The sequence below is a fragment of the Idiotropiscis lumnitzeri genome, chromosome 12 (assembly GCF_059441095.1).
Source record: "Idiotropiscis lumnitzeri isolate Australia: NSW breed Sydney's pygmy pipehorse chromosome 12, RoL_Ilum_1.0, whole genome shotgun sequence".
In the NCBI taxonomy this organism is placed as follows: Eukaryota; Metazoa; Chordata; class Actinopteri; order Syngnathiformes; family Syngnathidae; genus Idiotropiscis; species Idiotropiscis lumnitzeri.
The window spans coordinates 7,845,080-7,872,162 of NC_142402.1; the positions used below are offsets into that span (position 1 = coordinate 7,845,080).

Consider the following 27,083-nt stretch of genomic DNA (forward strand, 5'->3'; position numbering starts at 1 on the left):
ACAGTATCAGCATATTGGAAGCTATGCATAATTTTTCGGACCTCCAATATTTTCTCTGGAGCCCTTATAAGGAAGCCTACATCTGAGATTTGTGTAAACCTTTAGCCTATGCGCGTTCTCGCCAAATGTGTATTCGTGCACTGGAAAAAAAAAAAAAAGCGCGTGCACGCCCCCTCCTCCCTTGTACGCGTTGCCCTCCTCTGCGCGCTCTGGCTCTCGCCTGGACTAACTGCGGCGGGGCGGTGGAACTCGAAAAAGTTTTGCCGAATTTAGTCATACGGGACCCGGGTTTGCGGATTCGGACAGCTTTTGCGTTTGTTTCGTCTAAGAAAATTAATATTTAGCAGTTCAGCTATGGAGGCTTTAAGAGGGCTCCTTGTGCTGCTGTGCGTCCTCCTGGCCAGAGCGCAAACGCAGATCCAAAGACCCAGGTCCGCGGGTAAGTTACAAATTCATTATTTGTTTGAAGGAATGCTCTGTATTCTTCGTTAAACGAATTATATCGCATTTAAAGCTGTCTCTTCATCTTGAAATATGCCGTGTTGAATGTAGAAGTGACATTCCTGCAAGCGATGGTCCAGATGTGCACTGCTGCGTTCAAGAGCACTCAAAAATTAAACGTAAAGGTCAAAAGAGATTATGATAAATGCTTGAAGCTCGCATTGAAAATCTATTAAATGGTATGTGCGAACATAAAGTCCTAGAGTGCATGTTGGCGTATTTGAGTGCGTAATAAAGAATAAAGAAGCACTTAATGAGACTGTCAAACCGAAAGAAGATAGCTCTCCAGAATCTTTCTCATTTGGGGGGGTTTGTGCGAGTCGTACAGCCTCAGTGCTAATACTGACAAGCCTGCAGAAGTTTGCTAGCAGGTAACCTGTATGATGGGTTACGCACCTGATGGAGGCCTCCAGTGTTGCACCAGGGGCTTCTTTTTCATATACATGGAGACATTTTATGCAGCTTCCTTTTTTTTTTTCAAACACTCTGGTGTTCTTAAAAAAGTGCACTATCACTGCTTTTTTTATTTGTTGTGTGAACAGAGTGTCCAGTTGACCTTTTCTTCGTGTTGGATACATCTGAGAGTGTGGCCCTCAGGCAGAAGCCTCCCAACTTTTACATTGACCAGATCAAAGAATTCACCAAGCGCTTCGTAGATGAACTGAGAGACATGTAAGAACACACACAAGAACTTCATGTTGGAGCATCTTTTGACGGCCGATTGGGATACAATCTCATCAGTACCTTTGCTCCCCATAGGCGCCATCAATGTGACCGCTACCTGACGTGGAACTCGGGAGCGCTGCACTACAGTGATGACGTGATCCTGGTGCGCGAGCTGAGTGACATGAGCACTGATCGCCAGGCCCTGAAGAATGACATTGACACCATCAGCTACATCGGCAAAGGGACCTACACCGACTGTGCCATCAAGAGGGGTCTTGCTGAGCTGCTCGTAGCGTAATAATAATTAATAACAATATTTCTAATAATAACACAGAGAACCAGGCATATTTGGGTTCTGCACTCACAAACTTACCTATTCGCTGATTTTTGGATCGAAAACTATCCTCCGTTGTTTGCTGTAATGCTCACTTATTTACCGTTGTGTGCTCTCCAGGGGTTCCCACTACCATGAGAACAAGTACATCGTGGTGGTGACAGACGGTCATCCCATTACTGGCTACAAGGAGCCGTGTGGAGGTGTGCAGGAGGCGGCAAATGAGGCTAGGCTACATGGTGTCAAGGTGTTCGCTGTCGCCATCTCACCTGATCAGGAGGTTTGTGCACCGGTTTTTATGCTATCATGTGAACCGCTTAATTTGCATATTGCATAACAATTAATAGCCAATGTTTCCTCTCTTATCCGAAAAGACTACATTTTTCATTGGTGTGAGTGTGAAGTTTTTTTTTTTATGAGGGGGTCTATTACATCGGTCCACAGTAAATTTTAATCAGAGATTGCATTATGGTTCTTCCGTGTCTTTACTTTAGTCTAGCACATCTTGTTTTTGAGATTTTATTTTCAAGTTGAATCTATAAAAGTTGGCACAATACAGATTTTTAAGTTATTTATTACAAGGACGTTTCAGAAAAAAAATCCACCTGTTGCTGAACCTGCGCTTGAATTCATAAATATTAGTGAATATATTACTTTGTTAGCCTTGTTGTTATTATATTATTACGAGAGAAACCTGATGTATTGATGGACAGCCATCTAGTCACAAGTGACATCACTATTGAGAAAATTGGTGGATGGACTAAGTGGGGAGCCATTGGTAAGGATAGTATTTCACATGGCCTTCATTATGTACAAACGCTTTGAGACAATTTGGTCCTCTTTGCACCTATAGCAGCCTCACTGCATAAGACGATTGTCTATAACATTTTGGGTCTGTTTGGGATTTTTTTCTCGATTGGCATGCCAAACATCTCACATTTTCTGTTGTAGTTCATCCTAAAGAGTTCTACCAAACCCGTCCAAACATGCCCATTTTGTACCCTACTTTGTGCATGGGCACACTCACTATGAAACCAATATCCTTAAATGTGTATTTTTCCTTTTCTTAATATTCGCAATAAGTCACTTTACAATTTGATTGCTTTACAAAATAGTCGATCTTTGACTGTACTCCAGCGCGAATAAAATTGAATTGTCAGAAAAAAATTTAATAAAATCATATGAGGACATTTGTTGTGGTTTTGCGTGGTTGAGAATCCAAGTGTATAGGAAGGCATGACAGGAGGAATCTCAAACAATAATGTATTTTCCAAAACACCCAAAAAGGAAAATAAGCAGCGTGGAAATCAAGAATACTCACTGAATGAATGCATTAACAAAACTCATCAGAAGCAAGATTCAAAGTTAGAAGAAGACTTGACATGACATAAATTGAGGACGTGACTACTGACAAGGACCGAAACGGCAAACACGATGAACCGACAAAGACTGATAGAAACCATGGGGGGAGACAACGAGGAACACCTGGACAAGACATGAGTGGATGAGGGATCTGATTGGTAGGCACAAGGGACCATGATGACAACAACATGTGGAAACAAAAAAAAAAAACAACTAATGGGCAAAACAGGACACAAGCCACAAGAAAACGAGACATTATAACATAAAGCAAAAAAATATATATAACGCAAATCATTAATATATTTGATAATAAGCTATAAAGGAATTCAACCCAACCTCCAAGCGTAACCTCCAACTGATTGAATTGTCTTATTTTTATTTTGAATTTATGTTGTATGAACGTCCAGTTTCAAACAAGATTACATTTAATTTTATACAAAAAGTCCTGCATAAGCTACATGTGTGGCACGGGGAACAAAAATCTACGTTAAAGATTTTTGTTTGTGTTTGTCTTATTAGGACACCCGACTCTCCATCATCGCCACTGACCAGAACTACAGGCAGAACTTCACAGCTGCAGATGACTCCAGAGCCACCAAGATGGGAACCATCAGAACCATCATCGATATGATTGTATGTATTGTCTTCGCTTTCTTCTTGTCTCCTTTTTATAATTCCCGGAATATAATTAATGGGTTTTATTTACATTTTGTCTTCCACTTTTCAGACAAATGAGACCAAGGATGTGGTATGTCTGATCATCACTTTTTGTATCTCAAACTACAGAATTGATTACACAGTATTTATTTTAAATGCCCTAAATCTGATTTCCATCTCCTTCTTTTCCAGTGCTGCTCATTTGACTGCAATGTAAGTGCTCAGTATGACACTTTCCTAAGAACTCACAGCATATTTGTCGTTTTATTTTCGGTGAGCATTGTCATCACCTGTCATTTTGTTTTGCTTCAGGCTCCAGGAGGCCCTAAAGGACCAGATGGAGACACTGGCGGCATGGTATGATGCTACAAGCTTGTGCGATTGGTTTATCAATGTGAAAAATGTGTTTGACCCCGAAGCAAACATACATGACAAATTGTGAAGAATATAAGTCTGCAAGAACCTTCTTTTGAATTACAGCACTTCATGTTCTTGTCATACTTTTCCACAGGGAGAAACCGGCAGACCGGGAATGCCAGGAGAGAAAGGAGATATTGGTGCAATGGTAGGTGACTTTTGACATTCAATCATCCATTCTGCCCTTACATCGTCTCCTCTGGGTTAAATGATAATAATCGTCAATATTGCCTACTAACCATGGTTGCCTCTATGTTACAGGGCAGCGTTGGAGATCCTGGTCCTGTTGGATACAGTGGAATGAAGGTAAATCTTCCACTACAACACGAGTTGACCCCATTGTGTCATAGTGGAATTTAATGCAGTGCTCTTGGCCTTGTCAATAGTTCACAAACACCAAGTGAATGCCACCTGCCTTAAGTAATATCAGTGATAATTAGAATGATATTGTCATTAAATAGACGTATAAAAATACAAAATGTGAAACATTAATTTGAATGCATTACAACGTGTGCTTTTCTTTTTGCAGGGAGACCGAGGTGGTCGAGGCGAGAAGGTATACTCAAGTCGCCCAAATGCAAAACATGACTGTTATGTGTGCGAGAATTTGTTTTTTAACTGTTTGTAACTGTAACACAACTGACTCATGTTTAATGTTCTTTGCAGGGAGAAAGAGGACACAAAGGCTACAAGGTGAGCTGGATTCTGAAGCCCGACCTTCTTCCCTTATGTTTGTTGATTCTCTGCGAGCATCTACTGCATTTGATTGTTTGCCCTTTGGTTCACTTTCTCTTGTGTCTGTGCCTCTTCAACAGGGAGACAAAGGTCTAAGGGGAAATGATGGAGTTGATGGACGCAAGGTGGGTTACAAACAGTGCTCAGCTTTGACAAATCTCAAAATAACATTTGATTGTCCAGAGATATAAATTATGTACTGCATATGGAGAAAAAGCGAGAAAGACAGAAAACAAAAACGTACATAGATTACAGTAGAAGTAACGAAATATGACAAAACAAATGCAACCTGACACACTGCAAACATTTTAAACGAACAAGCAGTCATACACTTTCCATTAACACATTTTAATAAAGAAAACAAATACAATTCATTTTCTTAATTTTGAAGTATGCAAGATATGATAAGAAATGCATACTAAAAGTGATATTTGAAGAATGAAATTAAAATAATTAAAAGAATGAGAATTTTCTTTTTTTTTCTTGGTGTGGTTAAGTCATTTTTTTATGTCCTTTTTTTTTGTCCGATTAGGGTGAGGCTGGTTTCCCTGGTCTACCTGGCTGTAAAGGATCTCCCGGATCAGATGTGAGTTCAAGATCTCAATCAGTGTGTTAACAGTCGTCATGATCCTTGACGTGTGGACCTGTGGTGCCGCCTAAGTTATTCCAACCAGTCCACCACTGAACACATTTAGCCCGACTAACTAGGCAGCTTGTAAACTTATTTCACAAAAACATGAAATAATGAACTATCACTTAAAAACCACGATTAGCCAAATTGACGTGATACCTGCAAAGCTTATTTTTGACTTACCTTTGGTGTGTCTCATCAAAACACAGAACGCAACCGTTTCAATTTGTTAATTTATTTACAACTTCAGTGATGTAATTTTAATGCGCAATACTACATGTGCATATGCTTTAACTATTTGCATGTTCTTGGTGAAAAATTTCCCAAAATATATTTTTAAACATTCATTGTGCATTTATTTTATTAATTAAATTGTATATATATATATATATATAAATTATATATATAAATTGTATATTTATAATTGTAATTCATAATGAGCACTACTATGCTACAACTTCCGCTCCATAAATTTTTCCTGCATTTGAATAGCAACATTGCAAATGTAAGAGTTAATCCAAAATACACATTTACCTAAATACCCCCCAAGTACGAAGCATGCGCGAGAGCCAGCCGGCCACCGCCAATCATATTGTACCAATACAGTACAATGTATACATTTTGTGTTTTACACTCCTCCATTTATAATTTCATATTTACCTATGGTTAGTTAGCAAAGTGTGGAGAGTCTCTGTCACCGTCAATGGGCTAATCGATCATTGCCAACAGCAAGACATGTTTTTTCTGTTTCAATAACAAATAATACTAGACGTATAGCCTACTGTACACGGTGCCTCAAAGCATAATGCAAGATCAGAATTTTTCCATTTCAGCATATCGGTATATACAGTGTTCAATTGCTTGGTGTGCAGCCAAGAGTCGCCAGCAGTAATTTTTTTCATTATAGTCCACTTGAGTCACGTTTAATGCATGTGTGACCATACATGCTTTCCTGATATTAACAATCAACTCATAAAGGAAGATGTTTACGTTATCTTTTTTTTTTTTTGCACTAACTCAAATGCCTTCATGCCCACCCAGTATTTATATAGTTTTCTTTGTCCTAATAATCCATGCTAATTTTAGAGAATTCTGTATGCCAACCCATTTTATCTGCCTCTGACTAAAGCATTTTTACAAATTAGCCATCAGCTACAGTTGTATGTTTTGCAAAGTTACTCCTCGAGCGGCTTTGAACAATATCAGGCTTGGAACCTGGTGGGCCCCTGGCTCTTTAATCACTGCTAGGTTTACATTCTTTCTGTCAGTTTGTTTAAATGAAGCCATATAGACATATTGAACACAAACACACACACACATGTGCATGGTTGCTTGACTGCCGCAACAGTTCCGTGTTGTGTTTTCAGCTGTATCTGTTTTTGTCTTCCAGGGTCTTCAGGGTGACTCTGGACCAAAGGGAGACTCTGGTCCTTATGGGCCAAAAGGAGAAAAAGTAAGAAATGATATTGTAATAGGTGTGATTCGTGTTTTGAAATAAACATGGTGCATTAAGTCACCTGGTTCTTATTTCAGGGAGATGGTGGAAGAGATGGTGAACCAGGAAGACCTGGAAACTATGGACCTTTAGGACCTCAGGTAAACCGACGGATCGAGACCCCCAGACCCAGAGATGTAAAGTTTTGACATTATCATGTTCTGCGGGCAGGGTGATCGCGGACCCCGTGGAGGTAATGGGGACAAAGGCGAGCGTGGTGATGATGTAAGTTCACCCAGTGGACGATGGAAATATCTAACTTTGGTCCCAACATGCTCATGTTCAAATCATTTCCTGTGTGTTTCAGGGTGCACCAGGACCAGATGGACCTCGTGGCGAGATTGTAAATTATTCTGATCCTGATGACTGATCTGTGGATTGCTTGGGCTATACGTCTTCATGGTTGGTCATCTCTTGTAGGGAACAGTTGGAGAGAAAGGGGAGCAAGGTTCCCGTGGCAACCGAGGACCAAGAGGAGAGCTAGTAAGTGATGATGATGATGATGATGACGAGTCGTGAATTAGGTGAACCGTCTCAGCTGCATAGCAAAGAGACAAACGTTTTATTAGTCCCCCTTTTCACTCTTTACAATGTGTGTATTGAACAGACTATATGCTCATAGGCCAGAATCCACAGCTGCACATTGTGTAGGGAAAAAAAAAAACAGATGTCAAACTTTCTCAGGCCCAACAGTTGTGGCTGTGGTGCCGTGCTCAAGGGCCAGGAAGTGAACTGGCTCCAACAACTAATCTCAATGTTATGATTTACTGTTGATCTGGTTTTTAACTGCAGCCGTTGAGCTTCCAGATTTAATTCCTTTTTTTATTATTTTTATTATCATTGCACTGAGCAGCTATGGCAAACAAGTTGGTACCATTTTCTCATTTTATTTAAATTTTTATTTCTGTCACCGTGCAACTTCAAAGACATATACTATTTCCACATACATTTTGATTGAACCCTGAAATGCAAAGCCTCAGCGGTGTTCAGCTTTGCGACTTAGTGGTTCCACTTAAATTGAATTCTGTCTAATTAATCTTGTGCTTTATAAAGGGGAGCTCAACCCCAAACTATTCTTTGCAAGAATATATTCTATGCCCACTTGTCGAAACATGGTATTCTGATTAATGTTATGATTGTGGAATATGAGTTCAGTAGTAAAAGCCGCCTATTTTTAGCCATCTCAGGGGCGGCCATTTTATCACGTCTGTCGACTGAAAATGACATCACAGTTTCTCAGGTCTCAGATAACGACCAATCACGGCTCGGCTTTAGAAAGCAGGTAAGCCATGATTGGTCGTTATCTGACCTCCGAGCAAATTTTCAGTCGACAGAAGTGACTAAATGGCTGCCCCCGGCGTGGATAAAAATGCGTGAATTTCGCTGCTCAACTCATATTCCACAAACGCAATATTAATCAAAGTGCCGTGTTTAGACTATTTAAGGTACAGAGAACCCGCTGCTTTATTGTCTTTCGTGTCAAGTCCTGTAAATTGTACAATACGTTTGTTCTTTTCCTTGCCAGGGGGAGCCAGGACCCCGTGGAGAGCAGGGACGAGAGGGCTCAGCTGGCCCCAACGGAGACCCAGTGAGACCGACACACACACTCAAATACAATCATGCATACACACAGGAAATACAGTGGCACACTGTTTTGAGTTTGTTGCATCCAGCAACTCCATAAAACACCCACTTTTCACTTCAGCTGCTTTTTATTTCCATTCAGAGGAGGACTCAGTGCGCATATGCATACATGTTTCACACTGGCAGGGATAGGACATTTAACAGTGTTGAACCTGGCTGCAGCCCCAAAGTGCTGACCACTCATGCATATGCTTTCTCCTCCCAGTTAGAGTGTTCAACCCCTCCCGGGAACATCTTTGGTCATTCTTTCCCTTCTGACTCAGTTCTTCTCTCCATCTCCTGCAGCCAAAGCCTCAGCATGGCTCTTAATAAGGCTCCAGGCAGTGTATCAAAAATAATGCTCTACATGGATTACTTGCGGTAGCCTCCGTGATGTCAGAGCTTTCAATGGATCCTTTGTGCTCCTATTTTTTCCTCATCTGGACTGAAGGGAGAGTGAAGAACTACTGTTCAAAGTAGACAAAACTGACATGCTGGGCCCACCCTTGTCCTGCATGCTGCTATTTTAGGGAGCTACACACGCAGGAGCAAAGTACGTGAAATGATACAATACCTTTGGGGTTATGAATCATTCAAATACGGATACTGTTAAAATAACCCAATAAAAACATATGATTCAAAGTTACCACTATAATTGCTGTTTTTGTAGCATTGATGAACATTTGGAATTATATCCCTTCTCTAAATGAAAGAATGCCAGAGCAAAAAATTGTGGTCAAAGTGGTAACTATTTTATGTAATCTTCCTTTACAATACTTTTTTAGTTATCACATATATATACTTGCCATGCCGCTCACATTGTAGCTAGCTAGGATTTATGCAGTTTTTCTGGACGTTAAGTAACACTGAAAGTCTGCAAACAGTAAATTATTACGAAGGCACAGACAATTGAATCACGAATGTTATGTCGCAACTTGCTCTCTAAAACCTGAATGCAATGGATGTCATCACTAACACCTGGCTATTTCCTCCAATTTAGTCTTGACTATGTCAAAATGACGCTGTTCAAAAGTTAAATTAAACAACACCATTCATATATCCACTGTATTTAGTGGTCTGTATCCAGTCCTTGCTAAATCAATCTCTGTCTGCAGTCAGATTTGGATATTCTATGCCTAAGAAAAAGTCGGATATCACAACAATTATTTACAATGTGGACCAAATGCCCGTGTAGCAGCTGAGCCCAGCTGTTGTTGTCACCACTCCAAATGTAATAACGAAATGAGACTCCCTGAAAACTTGGTATTTCCCACTGACGGTCATGGCACAGAATGACCATCAATTACACTACTGTATTTGAATCACTCTTAAGAAACATTTCAGCCATGTTAAGCTTAAGTGTTGCGACATAGTTATTACTTGAGGGTCAGCCAAAAAACAAAAAAGTAGAGGCCACTTTTGTTCTCCACAAACATGCAACTGAAACAATGTAATCGGTAAATTTGTAGGCGATTAAGATATTGAAAACTTCCAGAATGGCAAGGAAGGGTCACTGTAGCATTTTAAAGTCCAAGCAACAATCACTTCCACATTATTAATACTTGTTTTCCAATCTTAAACAAATTAAAAGAGAGACGAGTTTGTTACTTTAAGTGTTTTTTCCTTGCTACAATGTAGCGAGCTACATTGTTTCAGCCTCAGGTGTTGCAAGACATGATAACGATGCTGATGTTCTGCAGGGTGAGCCTGGCAGGGATGGTTCCCCCGGATACAGAGGCGATGAAGGCCCTCCAGGACCCGAGGTCTGTCTCATTCTACAAAAATATACATACACATGCAGTAATTTCTTTAGATATGTGTGTCTTTGTTATTGTCTTATTATTGTCCTGAGCTATTTTACCATCAAATGTTCTCATAAACAACAAGCACTGTTATTTCTGTGCATAATGTCTTTTTCACCGATGCACACCCAGAACCGCCATCGGAACAGCCGAATGTTTTCAATATGCACGTCCTGTCATATTTCATGTGTTTCCCATCTTGCCATTCCTTGTTTCTCCCAGGGATCTAAAGGACCAAGAGGAATCAAAGGGTCTGCCGGAGACAGAGGCCCAATGGGACCCAGGGTGAGTGCAGATGTCTGCCATCCTTTACAAGCTCTGCCATATTTGTATATATGCGTGTATGGACGTAAGAATCTGTAATTTTGGTCTTGCCATTGTCAGGGTGTGGACGGTGTGCCAGGAAATGGTACTGCAGGTTGCCCAGGCTTCCAGGTGTGTATTTATTGTGGTGAAAATTCATTTGTCACATTATGGCTGTGCAGTACATTTATGGATTTTTTTTTCTTAGGGTTATCCTGGGCCTCGCGGAGATGCCGGTGAACCTGTAAGTTTCAATCAATATTCACAAAATGAGTTAACGTTCATATTATTTTTGTCCAAATATGAATTTGACACTTCCAGTTGTATGCCCTCACTTGTTACACTGCCTTCAGGGCGCCAAAGGAACCCCTGGACCCAAAGGAGATGACGGAGAATCCGGTGACCCTGGCCCTGATGTGAGTCTGCCTTATCAACATGTCGGATTTGCTTCTCATTCTTCTTTGATTTTTACTCGTCACCTGTGAGAGTGCCTTGAGTCATACGATGTGACTTCCATATGGCCCAATTTCACATTTTATTTTTCGCTCACATTTGACTCTTTGGATTCTCTAGAAACATACAAGAGTTCTTTTCAGTCCCTAACTTTAATGTTCTTTGCTGCAGTAGACTGCAGCGTGTTCGTGTTTCTTTGTGCATCCATTTTGTTCGCAGACTCTCCTTTTGGATTACAGCTGGAAATAATTCCTAATGTAGATCTGAACAGTTTGTGTGTGCGTGAGTGTGTGTGTGTAAGTGTCATTGGGGAAGGGAACTTTGAGCTGATGCAGCTGTGTATATGTCGTCGTCAAGGATACCAGGAAATGAGGATGAACGGACTACATTACTCTTTGTGTGGATGTGTCTGTGTGTGCGTGAGTGCGGGTGCGTGAGAAGCGTAAATCCGTATAGCATGCCAGCCTTAACATTTTAACCTCCACTTCAACTTGTTCACGTTTACATTGAAATGAGTGCATTTCCAAGGTTAGTGTGTTGTGACATAAACATTTCTTCACGTTGTAACTTTCCTCAGAGCTCTCAGACGCGATGTCCTTAAAACAGGTCACACACTAGCCTTACAATTTTGGAACGTTTGGGATTTACACTTTAAGATTGTTTTATGACAGTTCATATATACAGTTATGTATTTAATTACATGCCTGGACAGACCGGCTCTCCTAATGAAGTCTAAACGTACATAAAGAACACAAAACATGTGGTTCTCATCTTAAAAAAAAAAAAGTTGGCAGGAACGCAATCCATTTATTGCACAAAAGTTTGTCGTCATACAAGCTTTCCTGTACGAATTTACTCTCAGTACTAACTAATTTAATGTTGTTTGTTTGAAGTTTAGTAAACATAATTATGCCGCTTAATAATTGACTGCAATCTGGAGCGTGGTTATCTTATCTCATCATAAATACAGGAAGGAAGAATGAGGTAGTCTTTCAGACTCTGCTCGTGAAACATTTGACATGCGACGGCAACATACTGTAAGCAGAGATATTTTTATTTACATATTAATGAATGTTTGGTCAACTCTTCTGGTGTCATCTGTTAATAATTACGTTCTTTGTGCCACGCTCAAGAATGTACGGTATTATGCATTATTCTATATTACTTTGCACTAGTAACCATAGCCACCAGATTTATTCGTCAAATATTTGACTCTGAATCAGTTACTTGTTCGCTGCATCCGTACGATGCTTTGGACTGTACAGGCTGACGGAAAACATCAGTCAGCCATGCTTTAAAGGAGACATTGTTTCACGCAGACGTATTCTGTCCGTCTACTTCAAAGTAGCTCTGGATCTTCACTCAGCCTCGCTCCAAGTCACAGCAGTGAAACTTGGTGCTTATTATGTCATTTCCTCTCTGCCGTTACACGAAACAGGAGAGCATAAGTTCAGAAAGGCTGGCTCACAGAAAGCTTTTCAATAACTTGCTTATTTAATTTCACACTTGTTTGGTGGGGCAGGCACTCCAGACACTTCAATATGTATACATACACAAGCAATTAAAAAAAAAAAAAAATCATATGTCCCCTTTACACTAACTGTATCACAGCGTAAAATGTACTTTTTGCAATTTTACGCTGAATAACTTTTGCTCTGTTTACTGGGACCAAATTTTGCCTTTTTAGGCTAAAATGATCCTCTACCAAATTAACCGTGTTGTTGAAATAGTTTACATATTTAACACAGTCCAGGCATATCCTTTGTTGTTTGCACTTCTTCTGGCCAGAGGGGACATGAAATGATGGATTGCGGTGTGTCAAGGCATACTGAGAATTTTCAGAGCCTCTAGTTATAATTGAACAGCCATCGTAATAATAATAACGTACAGTTACGTTTCGAAGTACACTTGGAGAATTTCGTATTTTGTATGCATTTGCCTTTGTAATATACCATATTGGAATTTAATTTAAACAATCAAGATTTGGTTCATTTGTAAAACTTTAGTTTTAATTTAAAGGGGACGTCAACCTCCAATTTTTTTTTAACAGAATATATTCTATGCAGGCCCGCTAGTTGAAACATGGCATTCTGGTTAATATTGTGTTGTTAAGATGTGTTATTGTGAGTTCAGATGGATCATGGCTCATCTACAGAAATTAGGTGAGCCGTGATTGGTCGTTACCTGAGCCCTGAGCAACTATGATGTCATTTTCAGTCAACAGAAGTGTCAAAATGGCTGCCTCTTGAGTTGGCTAAAATGGGTTGATTTTGCTGCTTAACTCATATTCCACAAATGCAACATTAATCAGGATGGCATGTTTAGACTATTGAAGATGCAAAGAATATTTTGTTGCAAATAATATTTGGGGGATTGACTTCCCCTTTAAGAGCTTTCACTCCCTCCATTTCCAGGAGCTCAAAAGTATTTGGACAAAGTGATGTCTGGAGCATACGGACATGATTAACGTCTTAGTTTCTTTTTCCAGGTGTTTACGGCAGCTGATTTCAGCCACTTACTTACCACCTTTAATTTTGTCTTTATTACAGTTAGAGAAGTGCAGGCCCTATTGGATTGAGATCAGGCCACTTGGCCATTGAAGAATGAGCATTTTTCTACCTTAAAAAGTCTTGAGAAGCTTTTCACGCTACTTTTGGTGAACCATCCATTGTGAATGAAGGCGGAATCCTTTCTTTAATGAAGAAAATATTAGGCTATCAGAATTATCCATTTATTTTTGGTTTGTTTTTCAGAATTGATAGATGTCTTCATAAACACAGTGTTTTTCACGACAAGGTGTAACAGCAGAAAAATCTGAGTTGACTTTGCCGGCAGAAAACATCTGGAGAAAAAAAGTGAATTTTCTGTAATCAAGTTATTTGGTCAAATAAAACCAGTGTCAACCATTATCAGTATAATGGTAAGAGTAAACGATGGTAAAGGAAAGGAACAGCTCCCGATCAAATACACCATGCTCCGTCAAAGAGGTGGTGTTATATGTATGGCTACTACCCGGATGGGCCTCAAGGATGTTTATACATGTTGTGACTGATAGAAGTAGTGGTCATAGAAGAATCATCTGAACTCTGCCATTGTCCAAATACTTCTGGACCTAACTGTGTGCACATGTCCTGTGAGGTAAGAATCAACGCTTCCATCTGTCTTTGTCGTAGTCGACGAGACATCTTAAAATAAACAAGAAGTCAGGCTGATTATCCAAGTGTGAAGGATGTTTCTCATTTTCTATACGTGAGTTTGTGAATGTGTACTAATTGAAACATTGTGGGCTCATGCATATATTGTACAGTATATACTGTACGCCCAAAGGACATATGATTGGGTGCGCTTTTCCAGAAATGACCAACAACTAATAGAAGGGATGTGTAGAGTGTAAATGAATACAGCTCTTTTACTTAATGACATAAAAAAACAAATATGCAGTAAATGATCATGCCCGTCATCGTCATCACAGTTTCTCATAACTAACATTTTTTGACAGAGCTAATTAATTATTTTTTAAATTTTGTGAGAGGGTGCTGGAGCCTATCACAGCTGACTTCCACCGAAAGGCCGACTACACCCTAAACTGGTCGCCAGCCAACACCTTAAAATTATTGTTCATAATAGTATTTCCAATTTTTTTCTTAGAATAATCATAATAGCCCTGCAATTGGCTGGCGATCAGTCCCGGGTGTACCCTGCCTCTCACCCAAAGTCTACTGGGAGGATAAACTGTAATGATTGATAATCAAAATTGATGTATTGCAATTTGGAAAAGAGCTCTTCATATGTACCATAAAAGGTGATCAACAAAACAATAAAATTCAAAAGTGCTATAGAAGAGTCTACCTTTGTAAAAATAAAAACACCCAATTTTAGGGTGCCATTATAAGAGAACATATTCATTTAAAGGAGAAATCTTACTCCCAAAATTATTTGCAATAAAATGTTCTATGCGCCTTCAATAGTCTAAACTGTATGTTGAAAATCCCCAAATTAATAGACCGTCTAGCTCATGAGTGTGAGCTGTGAACAAAGTGCAATAAGATCCTGAAGTTAGTTCCGAGATGCATCCCAGCTGCATCGTCGCAGGTACACCATCCGTCACAACAGCCCCGTGACTTGGGTTGAAACTGAAAATGACTGATAGCTTCTCAAAGCAAATTTGGAGGAAGTATTATCTGCTTCGTAGTTTACCTGAATGACAACATTTTCTTGACCTAATTTTGTCCCTGGCTTCTGACCAGGCTTTGCTCGGTCTTCATCTCTGATGAAGTCTATGGTAAGCAGTGTCTGCCAGCTAGTGGTGAACACTGTTATTACAACTTAAAAGTGCTCTACTGAAGTAAACCTTTTTATTCCCAAAATTAATCTCGAAACTCCAAATGTGGACACTCTTTTTAGTGAGATAGGGAGAGATAAAGAGATACTGATAATAATAATAATAATCATAATAATAATACCACCAATAGCAACCTGCAATTTCGTTCCCTGACATCAATCAAATCTGAGTATTTTATTATATTTGTGAAGTCATAATTTTCTGTCTGATTATTTTATCAAACAATTTATGCATGAAATGTCACATAGACAAATGAACATATTTTTTGTTAGATACGTTCTTGTACAACCGTGCACGTCTTGAATGCCACTCTTGCATCAGCTTTTACAGGTGTGCCTTGTGAAATTTCCTGTCAGTGTAAGCATCATCAAAATCAGGTGGTTTGCATTACCTTATTTCTCCTTCACGTGTCAACTGGAATTTTATGGGATTTGTCAATGTGAATTAAGCTTCAGTGCTGGTTGTCCCAATATCTTTGAACGGACCCAAAAGCCGAGCTGATTTATTGTGATGATAAGTGACTCCAGTGTGCCAGACTGCTCTTTCGCCAAAACTGCGTCTCTTTTCTGTCTGGTATGTGGGGTTCAAATGAAATGAGAATTTAAGATAAAAAAGAATGTGGAGTTGCACCTCATGCGGTAATGATGATGTAGTTTTGTCACATGTTACTCCAATGGTTGCATGGTGGTCACTTGCTTATTTGGGCAAATTATAAAAACACATCTTTTTAAATGGGTTTTGAATCATAGAATTTAGCCATCTGAACGGAATCTTCTGGTGTAAGCCAACATTCTGCAAAATCCCTTTTGAAGTTGAATCTGTGGGAACCTAATTTCCTTAAATTGATTTAAGCACGGTAGACTCCACGCTTCCTCAACCTTGGCCAGCATTTCACTGAAATCAGCAGTTACACAGACAGTTTTTCTCTGCAGCTGCACCGTTATGGCAGATGATTGGGCCCGGACAACAAGATCTGACCTTGAGGATTGAGAGGCTTTAGGGGGAAACAGTGACATCACCTGCCTCAAATGTTCTGATCTGATACCATCAGTGGGGAAATGCGGTATAGAACGTTACAAGTGACCACTGCTTTACAAATGAGACTTGCTAACTTCAAGGATCATCGTAAAATTTGCTTTCATTTTCGTATGCCTGACAGGTATATGAAAACTGCCCTGTTGGATTTTTTTCAAAGTGATCTGCTCAGGAAAGGCGGTGCAGTCCAGTATGTTACGCTGATTGGTGATGCGTCAAGTTGTGCACGCCTACCAAACGTTTATTTTGACCAGTCCTGGCAACGGATAAAAATGTCGGCTCCGGCATGCGCCTTGTTGTGGCTAGCTGAGTCCTGTTATACAGATGATTGGCACAGATGGCATCATCGTGTTGAATGAAAGTTGCTGTTTTTGCAACGTAATGTGGATAAAGGGCGTCTTAAAGTAACACGATGTTGATTACTTTTAATCAAGCAGATTTTCAATCGAGAAAAGTTTTCTTCACAGCCGTATATTCCGCCGCCAATCACACTCTTGCTTTGTGATTGGTCCGTTGCACCATTGGTGAGATTATCGGAGAAAATCAGTGGGGTTTTTTGGGGTTGTTGTTTTGTTTTGTTTTTTTTATACAAGATGACAAAAATATTCCAGAAGAATTACGGGGAAAAAAATCTGTAAATTTTCTGCTTGCACATGTGTGAGTAGAATCAAAATTTACTTGCACTCTCTTAATTTTTTGGAGCAAATGCCACCAATTAAAGGCAGTATCGAGCCCTTTCCCTAAAATTGGCAATATTATTGCCTGCAAAATAAGATTCGTATAAAAAAATTAAAAAATTCTAGATTTCCTATTTTCAATCTGTTCTGCAACATATCAGGAGGGTTAACTAAATGGTTTATTTCTTTAAAAAAAGAGTAGAAAAATGTATTTCTACTGTTTGAAGCAACGCAATTAGCTTATTTTATACACAAGATGAGAAAAAACAAGAATTCTATGAAGAAGCTGTGTTGAAAGTATGAAATTTTTCAAATAAGGTACAGCATCTTGCGAAAAAGAAAGAAAATATATGAATATTGGCCCTGCTTTTTCATGCTACGTGCAGGGTTCTAAATCAACACCCGCCAAATGCTGTTTTAAATTCATCTTGGGGTTGGGGTAAAGGTTGATTAAAAACTTACTAGCTTGGCCGGTAATGCATGAGGCAATCGTGTTGGTCAGATATACATTTAAAATTTCTGATTCCCCATTCCGGTGCCTGGCCGGCCAACTGAACTGGTTTACCAAATTGCTTTGCTTTTGTCTGTCTACACAGCACGCTTTCTCATCAGTGGGAGCTCAGTGTATACTCATGTACGCTCATGTGTGAATATTTTCATAAGGTTTTCAAAATAAAGCTCTAGTGACTGTAAATACTTTAAAACTTAGAAATTCAAGTTCATAAATGTGATATTAATACCGGTTAAAATAAACATGTAAAGAAATTTCTAGTGGTGTTTTGTTACATATTGCTGGTGTTGGGCCAAAACCTTGTACCACCAAAATAGTCACTTTTGAGAAAAGAAAGTTTTCTTCAACCGTTATCATTGCTTGTTGAAAGAGTGCAAGCCATTTTCAACACTTTAGAATAGAATAGATTTTTGAAAAAATCTGAAATTCCCCAATATGTGACTTATAAGATTTTGGCCTGAAGCCAGCAACATATAATTTCTATTTATTCCAATTTCAATTCATATAAATGCTATCATTTGGTTTCCATATTTAAATGTGAAGACAAAGCGATAAATAATGCAAAGGGATAATAACTAAATAAAATGTAAATTTTTTAATGTAAATAGCCTAGTATAATTACGTTACACTTTGTACAATTTTCAAAGAATGTTGACAGAGAAGGACATTACCTCTGAGTAGAACCCATCATGCGCTAACTTGTACAACGTCCCTCTTGTCAGTAAACGAGCCTTGACACCCAAACACTCATTTGTCTTTAGAGGAGTGAACTTTGATGCTAAACCAAATACCCTTTGTGTGTGTCAGTAGCTATATTACCCTTTAAACCACTATGTGCATATTTATTGTACAAATAATAATACATATTTTCCTTTTTATTTATTTATTTTTTTTTTTTTGCAGAACAATCAACCAGGGCCTCCAGGACCAAAAGGGGCCAAAGGTCACAGAGGACCTGAAGGAATATCGGTAAGTATGCCAGAGTCAGGATTTTTTGGTGTGCAAGTTGAGGCATTGAACAGTTTGCTGTCTACACATGCACATTAGACCCTTGCTCACACCATTAGGCCACTCTCATGCTCAAGCAAGGGGTGAGTGTATTTTTTTTTTAAAATCATTATATAAACAAAAACTTTTGAGAATTTGAAATGCTGCCTGCATGTTATCAGAATTTGTAAGATTAGATTCTGAAAACAAATCAATTATGGTCACAGATTACGTGGTAAACATCAGAAATACGGTTTGTTAGTCTTTTTAATCCTGATGTCACAAGTGCAATACCAAAGTGTGCTAATTGTATTTACTTGACGTCCCTAGCATTTTGCCAAATGATGAATTCCAGGCAGGAAGCGCTTTAGATGTTGCAAGGCAGGCGGGAAACACTTAAGCCTGCTTCTGCTTTGTTGTCAAAGGGCCTCTTTGAATTTTGCGTGTGGCCTCTGCCTGTCTTTGCATCCCAACTTTGTGGCTAAACCACTTGAAAAAAAAAGCCATTCTTCGATGAATGCACGATTGGATTCCTTCGGCAAGCGCAAGTATTGTAATGAGGCTTGTGTTTATTACAGTTTTTGCTTTGCTGACTTGCTTCCATTGACGCACAGTGACAAAGTGAAGCACAGCTCCTCTCACCACGCAACACAACATAAAACCACACGCAAAGACATACAGAAAATAACCACCCTAGTTTGAATCATTTTAAATCGGAAAAATTGTGTAATACTCCCGCCTTTTCCCAACCATACAATGTAGGGGGAAAAAAGGGGACGTCTAAATATAACCATATGTTTGGATGCATGTTCCGCAAATAAAACCCTCAGCTCCCATACTTCCTTTGCACACCATACGCGCTTCACGCCTCCCGGCAGTCTGCTTCACCTCCGACTTGTGTGTGTTCAGCATATCTTCCAAAGCCAGCATCATGTGTTCATGTGTGTGGACCCATTGTCTCTCTTTTGTCTGTCTGAGTTCCTGTGAGCACACGTGCAAGCAAGGCGCCTTTGACAAAAGGAGAGAAAAAAAAATGCTCTTAAAGCGAGTTTATCGTTTGCTAAAAGAAAGCAGATGTTTTTTGTTTCTGCAGCCAAGTGAGAGAATGAAATGTCGTGGTGATGAATGATTGGAAGATTCACATGTTGCTCAGGCATATCCCAAAAGTGCAGCTGCAGTAGAACGGTGGTAGTTTTCTGGAGAAACATCCCCTGAGAGTGGAGGCGAGAGTCACTATTCCAGAAACTTTTTAGTTCCAATAGATTAATAACTGATGACTTGATTTTTTATTTATTTATTTTTTGCATTGACTTCAATTAGACAAATTACTGTCTCCCTGTCTCTGTTACTCACTCATTTCTCTCGTTTAGGGACCTCCCGGGCCTCCTGGACCACCAGGAACTGATGTAAGTTTATTAAAAAAAAAATCTAATCTGATCTCTCAGCCATATATTTGCCGCCAGAAGACAAGCAACATTTTCTTAATTTCCCATTGAGACCGTTTGAGTTTTGCATGTGAATATGATACCCTGTGTTCAGGCTGGAGCCACACATCCAATTTCCTGAACACCAAATCCCACAGCCTTTCACCTAACGGTCCTTTTAGTAAAATATCATCATGTTTTCCTTTTTTCTTCTTCCCCGCCGCTTTTTTGTTGAAGTAACTCGAAAGGGCGTCTTGGCTGTGTTCAAGAGTTATATAATGTTATTTAGAGGAGTGCATTGCCATACAGTAACATGCACTCCGCCCCTCTCCCCAGGAATGTGAAATTCTGGATATCATCATGAAGCTCTGCTGTGAGTTATACTGAAACATTTTGACACACACGAGCACAAGATAACGTCATCCCGTGTATTCTACCCACTTCACCCTTTTCCACCCAATTAGTGCCTGATTAGCCTAATGCGCAATTGCACCCAAGAGAGTGAAAATTACAGTTGTTTTTCTTCCAATTCATGAACTAACTTTCATCTCATTTGTCTGCTTTTCTCTCCTTTTTTGGATCCACCGCAGCTTGTTGCGGTAAGTGAAAGCAAAACCTGTTAGCTGCGTGACTCCTCGTCCTACCACATGGCTTGAGAAGTAATGTGATTTTATTGTGTGTCTTTTTTGTGTCAACAGAGTGTAAATGTGCCGCTCTGGATTTGGCGTTCATCGTGGACAGCTCAGAGAGTATTGGTTCTACAAACTTTGCTCTGGCCAAAGACTTCATCATCACGGTTGTAGACAGATTGATTAAAGACCAGCAGGTCAAGGTAATGTTCTTCTCTGATGTGTTTGGTTCATACTGGTTGTGTGCTTGAACGCTTAGTGATGGTCTGTTTATATTGTTGTGGGGAAGAAAATGAAATGTGTCCATGAGGACAAAAAAAAAAAAAAAGAAGAAAAAAAAAACTGATTACATCTTGAGTTTTAGAACTGGCTCTCATTTGCCTCTCCAAAGACTCCTCTCTTCCTGTTTGGACGTAATTAGTCAGGAAGGGTTGGTAACATAGCAAATGCTGATAGAAGAAAACATAATGGGCGGCAAAACAAACAGATAAAACAACCTTGTTTTTTTTCCCCCCCTAGTTTGCAGGTAATGAGTCCAGAGTGAGCGTTGTGCAGTACAGTGGTGCACAAGCCCAAGAAGTCGTCCAACTGGGCACCAACGTTGCTACCCTCACTGAGTTTAAACAGTGAGTTGTCATACAAACACACACACGCGCACCCACACACAAACAAGCCTAAAACGAACAAAAACAAATAGTCGAAACTTTTACGTCAAAAGACATGGCCATAATGCATATGCACGTTCCACTTGAAGTTTTAATGTCTGTCTTTAACATGAGGTCCTTATTTTAAACATCTTCTTATGTACACTGATTCCAGACCAACCCCTGTTTGGCTCATTTATCTGTAATGGGTAATAAAATCGAATCCTCTTCTGTAATGACTTCATTATATTTATTATTTGCAAAGGCAGTACTCATGTTGGCAAATGAACAAGGTGTAATTAAATGGATGTGTGTCCGTTTGTGTGCAGGGCTGTGAAAGACCTCAACTGGTTGGCTGAGGCCACTTACACTGGCGAGGCCCTGAATTTTGCTCTGGAAAACACCATCAAGCTTATGAGGCAGGAGAACCGCGTCGTTCTCGTTCTCACCGACGGACGCTCTGATATTCTCAGGGATAGAGTTCCTCTCAATGTTCTGTGCGGTAAAAACATCAGGGTAAGAAACACAGAGTCAAGTATAGTCTTAGTAACCCCATGCAAGTAAAAATTAACCAGAAGAACGGATCTGTTGGCCTCCAGGTGGGAGGTTTAGGGGTGAAGGACTACTCAGGCCGTCAGCCCAACCAGGAGCAGCTTGGAGATCTGGTGTGCAAGAGCGATCCCAAGCCAGGCTTTTCCTTTGTCCTGGACAACTTTGCCGAGCTTCTTGATGACTCCTTCTTGCAGAACCTCACGTCCAGAATCTGCCAAGGTATTTTCACTGGAAAGCGCATGCAATAGGAAATTAAGCTATATTCAGTTTTTAGTTCTTAGTTTTGAGTAAACTGACCTAGATTGTGTTGTTTTCACATCCAGATAAGAAGTGCCCAGACTACAAGTGCCCAAGTAAGTCTATTTTTTACTAACAATTTTACTCATTTTGCAATCACCTTCAAAAATGAAAAATCAAAAATCACTGATCATCTGGTGGTACATTTGCCATTTTCCACTCAGTGTCGGTGTGAATTTGAGTCTGAATCTGTCCCTTTATGTGTCCTGTTACTGACTCCCAACCAGTTCAGGATGGAGTCTACCTTTCACCTAACTAAAGTCAGCTAGGATATGCTCGAGTTCCCTGCCAACCTGAACAGGAGAAGCGATGTAAAGAATGGATGAACCCTGAACATGTCTCTAAGATTGAAATACCAAAGACAATATAAGGACTTGAATAAAAATGAATAAGTGTTTTATTGGACTCCTTAAATACCATCCAGATATTCCCCATTGTGGAAAAGGGGCACAAATTACTTAGCAATCTTTTTCGGTAGTTGAGCTGCGCTATGATCTTGGCAACGTAGTATTATCTTGATATTGGTGTGACATCAATGTTTTACATCTTCCAATTGACGTTCAAAATGTTTTTTTCCCGAAGAATAATAGTATTAGGACTACTGTCTTACAGATGTTTCATTTCAAGCTCTCATCAACATAATCTAATAAATCTGCGTCACTGTGCACGGTAAAAAACGGGGAGTGATATTTACTGAGAAAAGGACAAGATTTTTTTTTGTCAAATTTTACTAGTTTATTAAATAAAGAACATAAGTTACTCCAGTTTTTTTTTTAACACAGCGAATTTCATACACAAGGCAACTCAATGTGGTTGAGGATCCACCCTGTAAACTCCAGGGTGGGAGTCGCCATTGCTACACATGAGTCACGCCACTGCTACTGTGCGTTAGTAAATTGCTGGTGTCAGGTGGAATCCTCCTTCCACCAAAATGACCAAACGTCTCCTTTTAGAAACACCAGCAATATACTAACACACAGTATGAGAAGTATGGCTCACATGACCGTTTCCTAATCTGGAGGTCGTGGGGTTTGATCCCCAACCTCATTGAGCTACCTTGAGTATGAAATGTGCTTTGTAAAAGAAAAATAAATAAATAAAAACTGCCTTCCCTTGAGTGCCTTTTTTTAAATTCAATAAACTAACTAAATTTACTCAAAAAATCTTTTCCTAAAATTTACTTGGAATTTACGTTGAATTTCCGCGTGAAAAACCTTCCTAGTTGAAGTCGTTTTAAGTAATTATCACTCCTCATTTTTTTACAGTGTGGAAGGTTGCCTGTGTTCACTTTTTGACTCAGGTCAGCCTATTATGGTCCTCTGGTAGACACAGTACACGACCATCACTATGTACCGTTTGAGCACTTCCTTGGTTTATTAGTGTATGTATTCATTTGGTATCTCGTGTGTGTTGCAGTCTCCTTCTCTCAAAGTCATGACATCTTGCTGATGATGGACAGCTCAGCTAGCGTGGGTCAGAAGAACTTTGACACAAGTAAGACCTTCGTGCACCGTTTGGTCGAGCGCTTCCTGAATGCTCAGAAGCAGAGAGGTGTTAATGTGAGAGTGGCTCTCGGCCAGTACAGCCGCAACGCCCGCATGGAGCAAGGCCTGACGACAAACATGACCCTGCTGTCCTATCATATCAATGAGATGGCCTTCCAAAACGACGGCACCAACATGATAGAGGCCATGGACTTTGCCATTAAGTCTCTCCCGAGCCGCGGCGACGCGAGCGGATACAAGAAGAAGGTGGTGCTGTTCTCTGACGGCAGGTCTCAGGCCGTCACCGAGGCCGTGCTGGAGAAGCGCGTTCGCGAGCTGGCCGACGCCGGCTTGGAGCTCTTCGTCATCGCAGTGGGCAGCCAAGTCAACGAGGTCAACCTGCGCACGCTGGTGAGCAGGGGACAGCGCGATGACATCAACTATGCTCAGCGCCACCTCTTCCGCGTGGCAGACTACCCTTCCCTGCTTCGCGGAGTCTTTCACCAAACCGTCTCCCGACGAGTGTCCATGCCCTGAGCGCAGGGCCCAGAATAACAGGACCAACACTCTTTAAATTTTTAGTCCCATTATGAATAGTCAATCTCATTTACCATACACTGTTTTTTTTTCTTGTAAAGAATGTCACAAAGCAACTGATTGTTTTCCAGAGGAATCTCAAATGTAGACCACCATGGGGCTGCATGAGGTTGAATCATTCGACCATAACAGGAATGATAACTTCAAATTGGATTTTAGATGTTGGGAATTTGTTGCCTGCGTGGCTTTAATTAAAGTCACCCTAACCCCATTGAAGGAATCATTTAAACATGCATAAAAACTTGCTTAAATGGCATCGCATCTGCATATCTGCATCTGAATTCTACTCATCTTTCCGAATCAAGATGGTTTTTAGGCTGCACCTGCTTGTCACCCAACAACCACAGCTTTCGCCAGCCATTCCGAAAGAAAGTTTTACCTGTTACAATCCATGAACCTGTCACAAGTTTCGGCACACCTTCATGCTTTGAAAGTGATGGTGTATTTTTGAATAAACCAGAGAACATGTGTCCAACCTTTTGACTGGTACTGAATATGAACCATCCACAGATGTCGATTGAAAACGTGCATTTTCCAACTAAATTTCTAAAGGTGATTCTTTATTGCTGTTAATTGAATACTGTAATTGACATGCCGTAAGTGCACAAATTCCAAATTGAAATCTGGGTCGGATTAACTAAAGCGGAAAACGGGATGTGACATCATGCAGCCACCAAAACAAAACCTATCTGCGCTTCACCTGTGACTAATGACAACAGCTGGACGCCACATGTGCCATCATGCCTAAACGTGTGTGTGTGTGCCTATGTGCATCCGAAATGTAAATGCAAGTGTCGAGTTGCTTTCGTCATACTCATAGCCTTCGGTGATTGTTCCATAAACAATTCTGCCCGGCCCACCAGTTCCAATGACAGAATGACACAACCCTGCTGTATAATTTCTGCGCAGCTCGAGATGACTTTGTCAAACATACACATAAACACTCCTTCGTATTTCATTAGTGAGTTAGAAAAAACATCTGTCATGGTTGAAGGCTGGAAAAGAACCGAAGCTCAACCGTACCCCCCCCCCCCACACACACACACACAAAGCCACCCACCAAGTAGAACCCTTGAAAAAGTTCCTCACCTTTCATTTTCTTGCCAACGGGTGGCACAGAGTCACTGTACAGTTGTCATTACCTGTGGTGCTATTAGTCTGTGTAACAGCCTTTACCCATGTAAAGAAGATGATTCATTGAGGATCAACAACCTCGGGAATGTCCAAAGTGCTTCTTCAATAAAGGTTGCTACACAAAAAGGTCTCTGCTCACTCTTATATACTCGCATGCATACACATAAACCTGTTTTTGTAAAACATTTCATTTCGTCTTCCGAGGATCGAGTGGAACGGCTGAAGTCAAACTCCTCAGTCATCTTCAAGACAAAAAAAAAAAAAAAGAAAAAACATTCTGGGAGAATACACCTCAAAAGTCAAACAAGTTGAAGCTGTCATTTTGCGTTACCTCACTCAAGACGTCAGCAATTTTCTTGGGAGCCTGTCAAGGATTAACTCTTCAAAGTATGTTTTTTTTTTTTTTCCTTCTTTAATTTTTTTTTTATATCCCACAAAATGGCACTAGTGTTGACAAAGAGCAAAAGTGTGAGGATGACTATTAAAACCAGAAATTTAATATATTGCAGTGTAGGAAAATACTAGTCAAGAGCAAGTGACTAAATTGCTTTTTAAAATGCAGCTCATAACTTTTCAAATGCTAACTGAATTCCTTAATTAGTATTGCACAAATAACTATTTTTCATACAATCTTCAAAATACATGAAATACATTAGAGTGTTACATTAAAAACTAAAATAAAATTGAAATTATGTTCAACAAACAAAATGTCAGAAAAAAATAAATCTAAATAAAAATAAATACACTTGTTTCTGTGACATGGCGGAATATAGCGTCTCGCTGTTATTCCCGTACTTGTTTGATTGTTGTATTGACATGTATTAGTGCTGTTAAGCGATTTCATTTTTTTAGCTAATTAATTGCAGAAAATAAGTGATTAATTGTGATTCATCACACATTTTCTACTCCCATTTTTTAAATCAAAGACTATTCTAATAATTTTCTTTGATCCTGGAATATAATCTAAATAGAATCACCTTTTCTTAGAAACAATTCTCAAAACTTATACCGTACATTTAGTTGTAAGCACCACACTCTAGCAGTGTTGGTTTGCAAGGCCCAGTGGTAGCTTAAGCAAGCAAGCATGGTGTTTTGTTCTGAGATGATGTGCTAAAGATGTACAGCTAATATGGTACAGTGCTTGAATTTGGTTTTGTAAAATGAAAATTAATTTGTGAAGTAAATAAAACTGCTAACTGAGTTTAAATATTTAATTAATCACATGAATTTTTTTCAAATTAATCTCGAGTTAACGCTTTAATTTTCACAGCCCAAATATATATATATATATATATATATATATATATATATATATATATATATATAATATTGTCCAATGACCATTTAAGGTAATCTTTTCCTAAAGTCAAGTGAGAGAGGCTCAAGTTACCTGCGACCCAATTGAAGACAAGCACTTTTGAAAAAAGGAGAGAGAAAAGTGTGATGGGCCACTCTAAACAGATGCTCACGTCAACACCTGCCTGCAGACGTGCCCTTGAGCAACAGCCCAACTCAGCAACAGCTACAAGGATCCTTAACATAACGTCTGACTCCCTTGTTCAAGGCTAAGAGACAATTTTCTCTTCTGCAGGACCGATGCATCTCGAAACAGCATCTGAACTCTGTCAATTTGACCTTCATGGATGCACAAAATCGAAACCGTAAATTGATGCGTAAATCTTAAAGCTCGACATGTGTTTTATATTAAAAGTTGACTCTTGGCCTACTGAACAATTCCAGTGGAACCATCTCAGCGTGAGTTATGTTTGAGACTTGATATTGAGCCACTGT

At 39.7% G+C, this 27,083-nt stretch overlaps 1 protein-coding gene across 1 annotated transcript; it reads left to right on the forward strand.

Annotated features, from left to right (window-relative positions):
- Positions 1-165: 165 nt before the first annotated feature.
- On the forward strand, positions 166-25,418 carry col6a1 (collagen, type VI, alpha 1). The gene is made up of 35 exons (XM_088312089.1): positions 166-439; positions 1,044-1,173; positions 1,261-1,461; positions 1,622-1,781; positions 3,383-3,496; positions 3,591-3,611; positions 3,713-3,733; positions 3,833-3,877; positions 4,032-4,085; positions 4,199-4,243; positions 4,467-4,493; positions 4,604-4,630; positions 4,753-4,797; positions 5,205-5,258; positions 6,694-6,756; positions 6,837-6,899; positions 6,970-7,023; positions 7,106-7,141; positions 7,219-7,281; positions 8,324-8,386; positions 10,122-10,184; positions 10,446-10,508; positions 10,608-10,658; positions 10,735-10,770; positions 10,880-10,942; positions 18,448-18,513; positions 19,902-19,937; positions 20,292-20,328; positions 20,546-20,554; positions 20,654-20,787; positions 21,104-21,210; positions 21,558-21,744; positions 21,828-21,999; positions 22,104-22,133; positions 23,494-25,418. The coding sequence occupies exons 1-35, from the start codon at positions 355-357 to the stop codon at positions 24,096-24,098; spliced, it is 3,030 nt and encodes a 1,009-aa protein (XP_088168215.1). The 5' UTR covers positions 166-354; the 3' UTR covers positions 24,099-25,418.
- Positions 25,419-27,083: the final 1,665 nt, after the last annotated feature.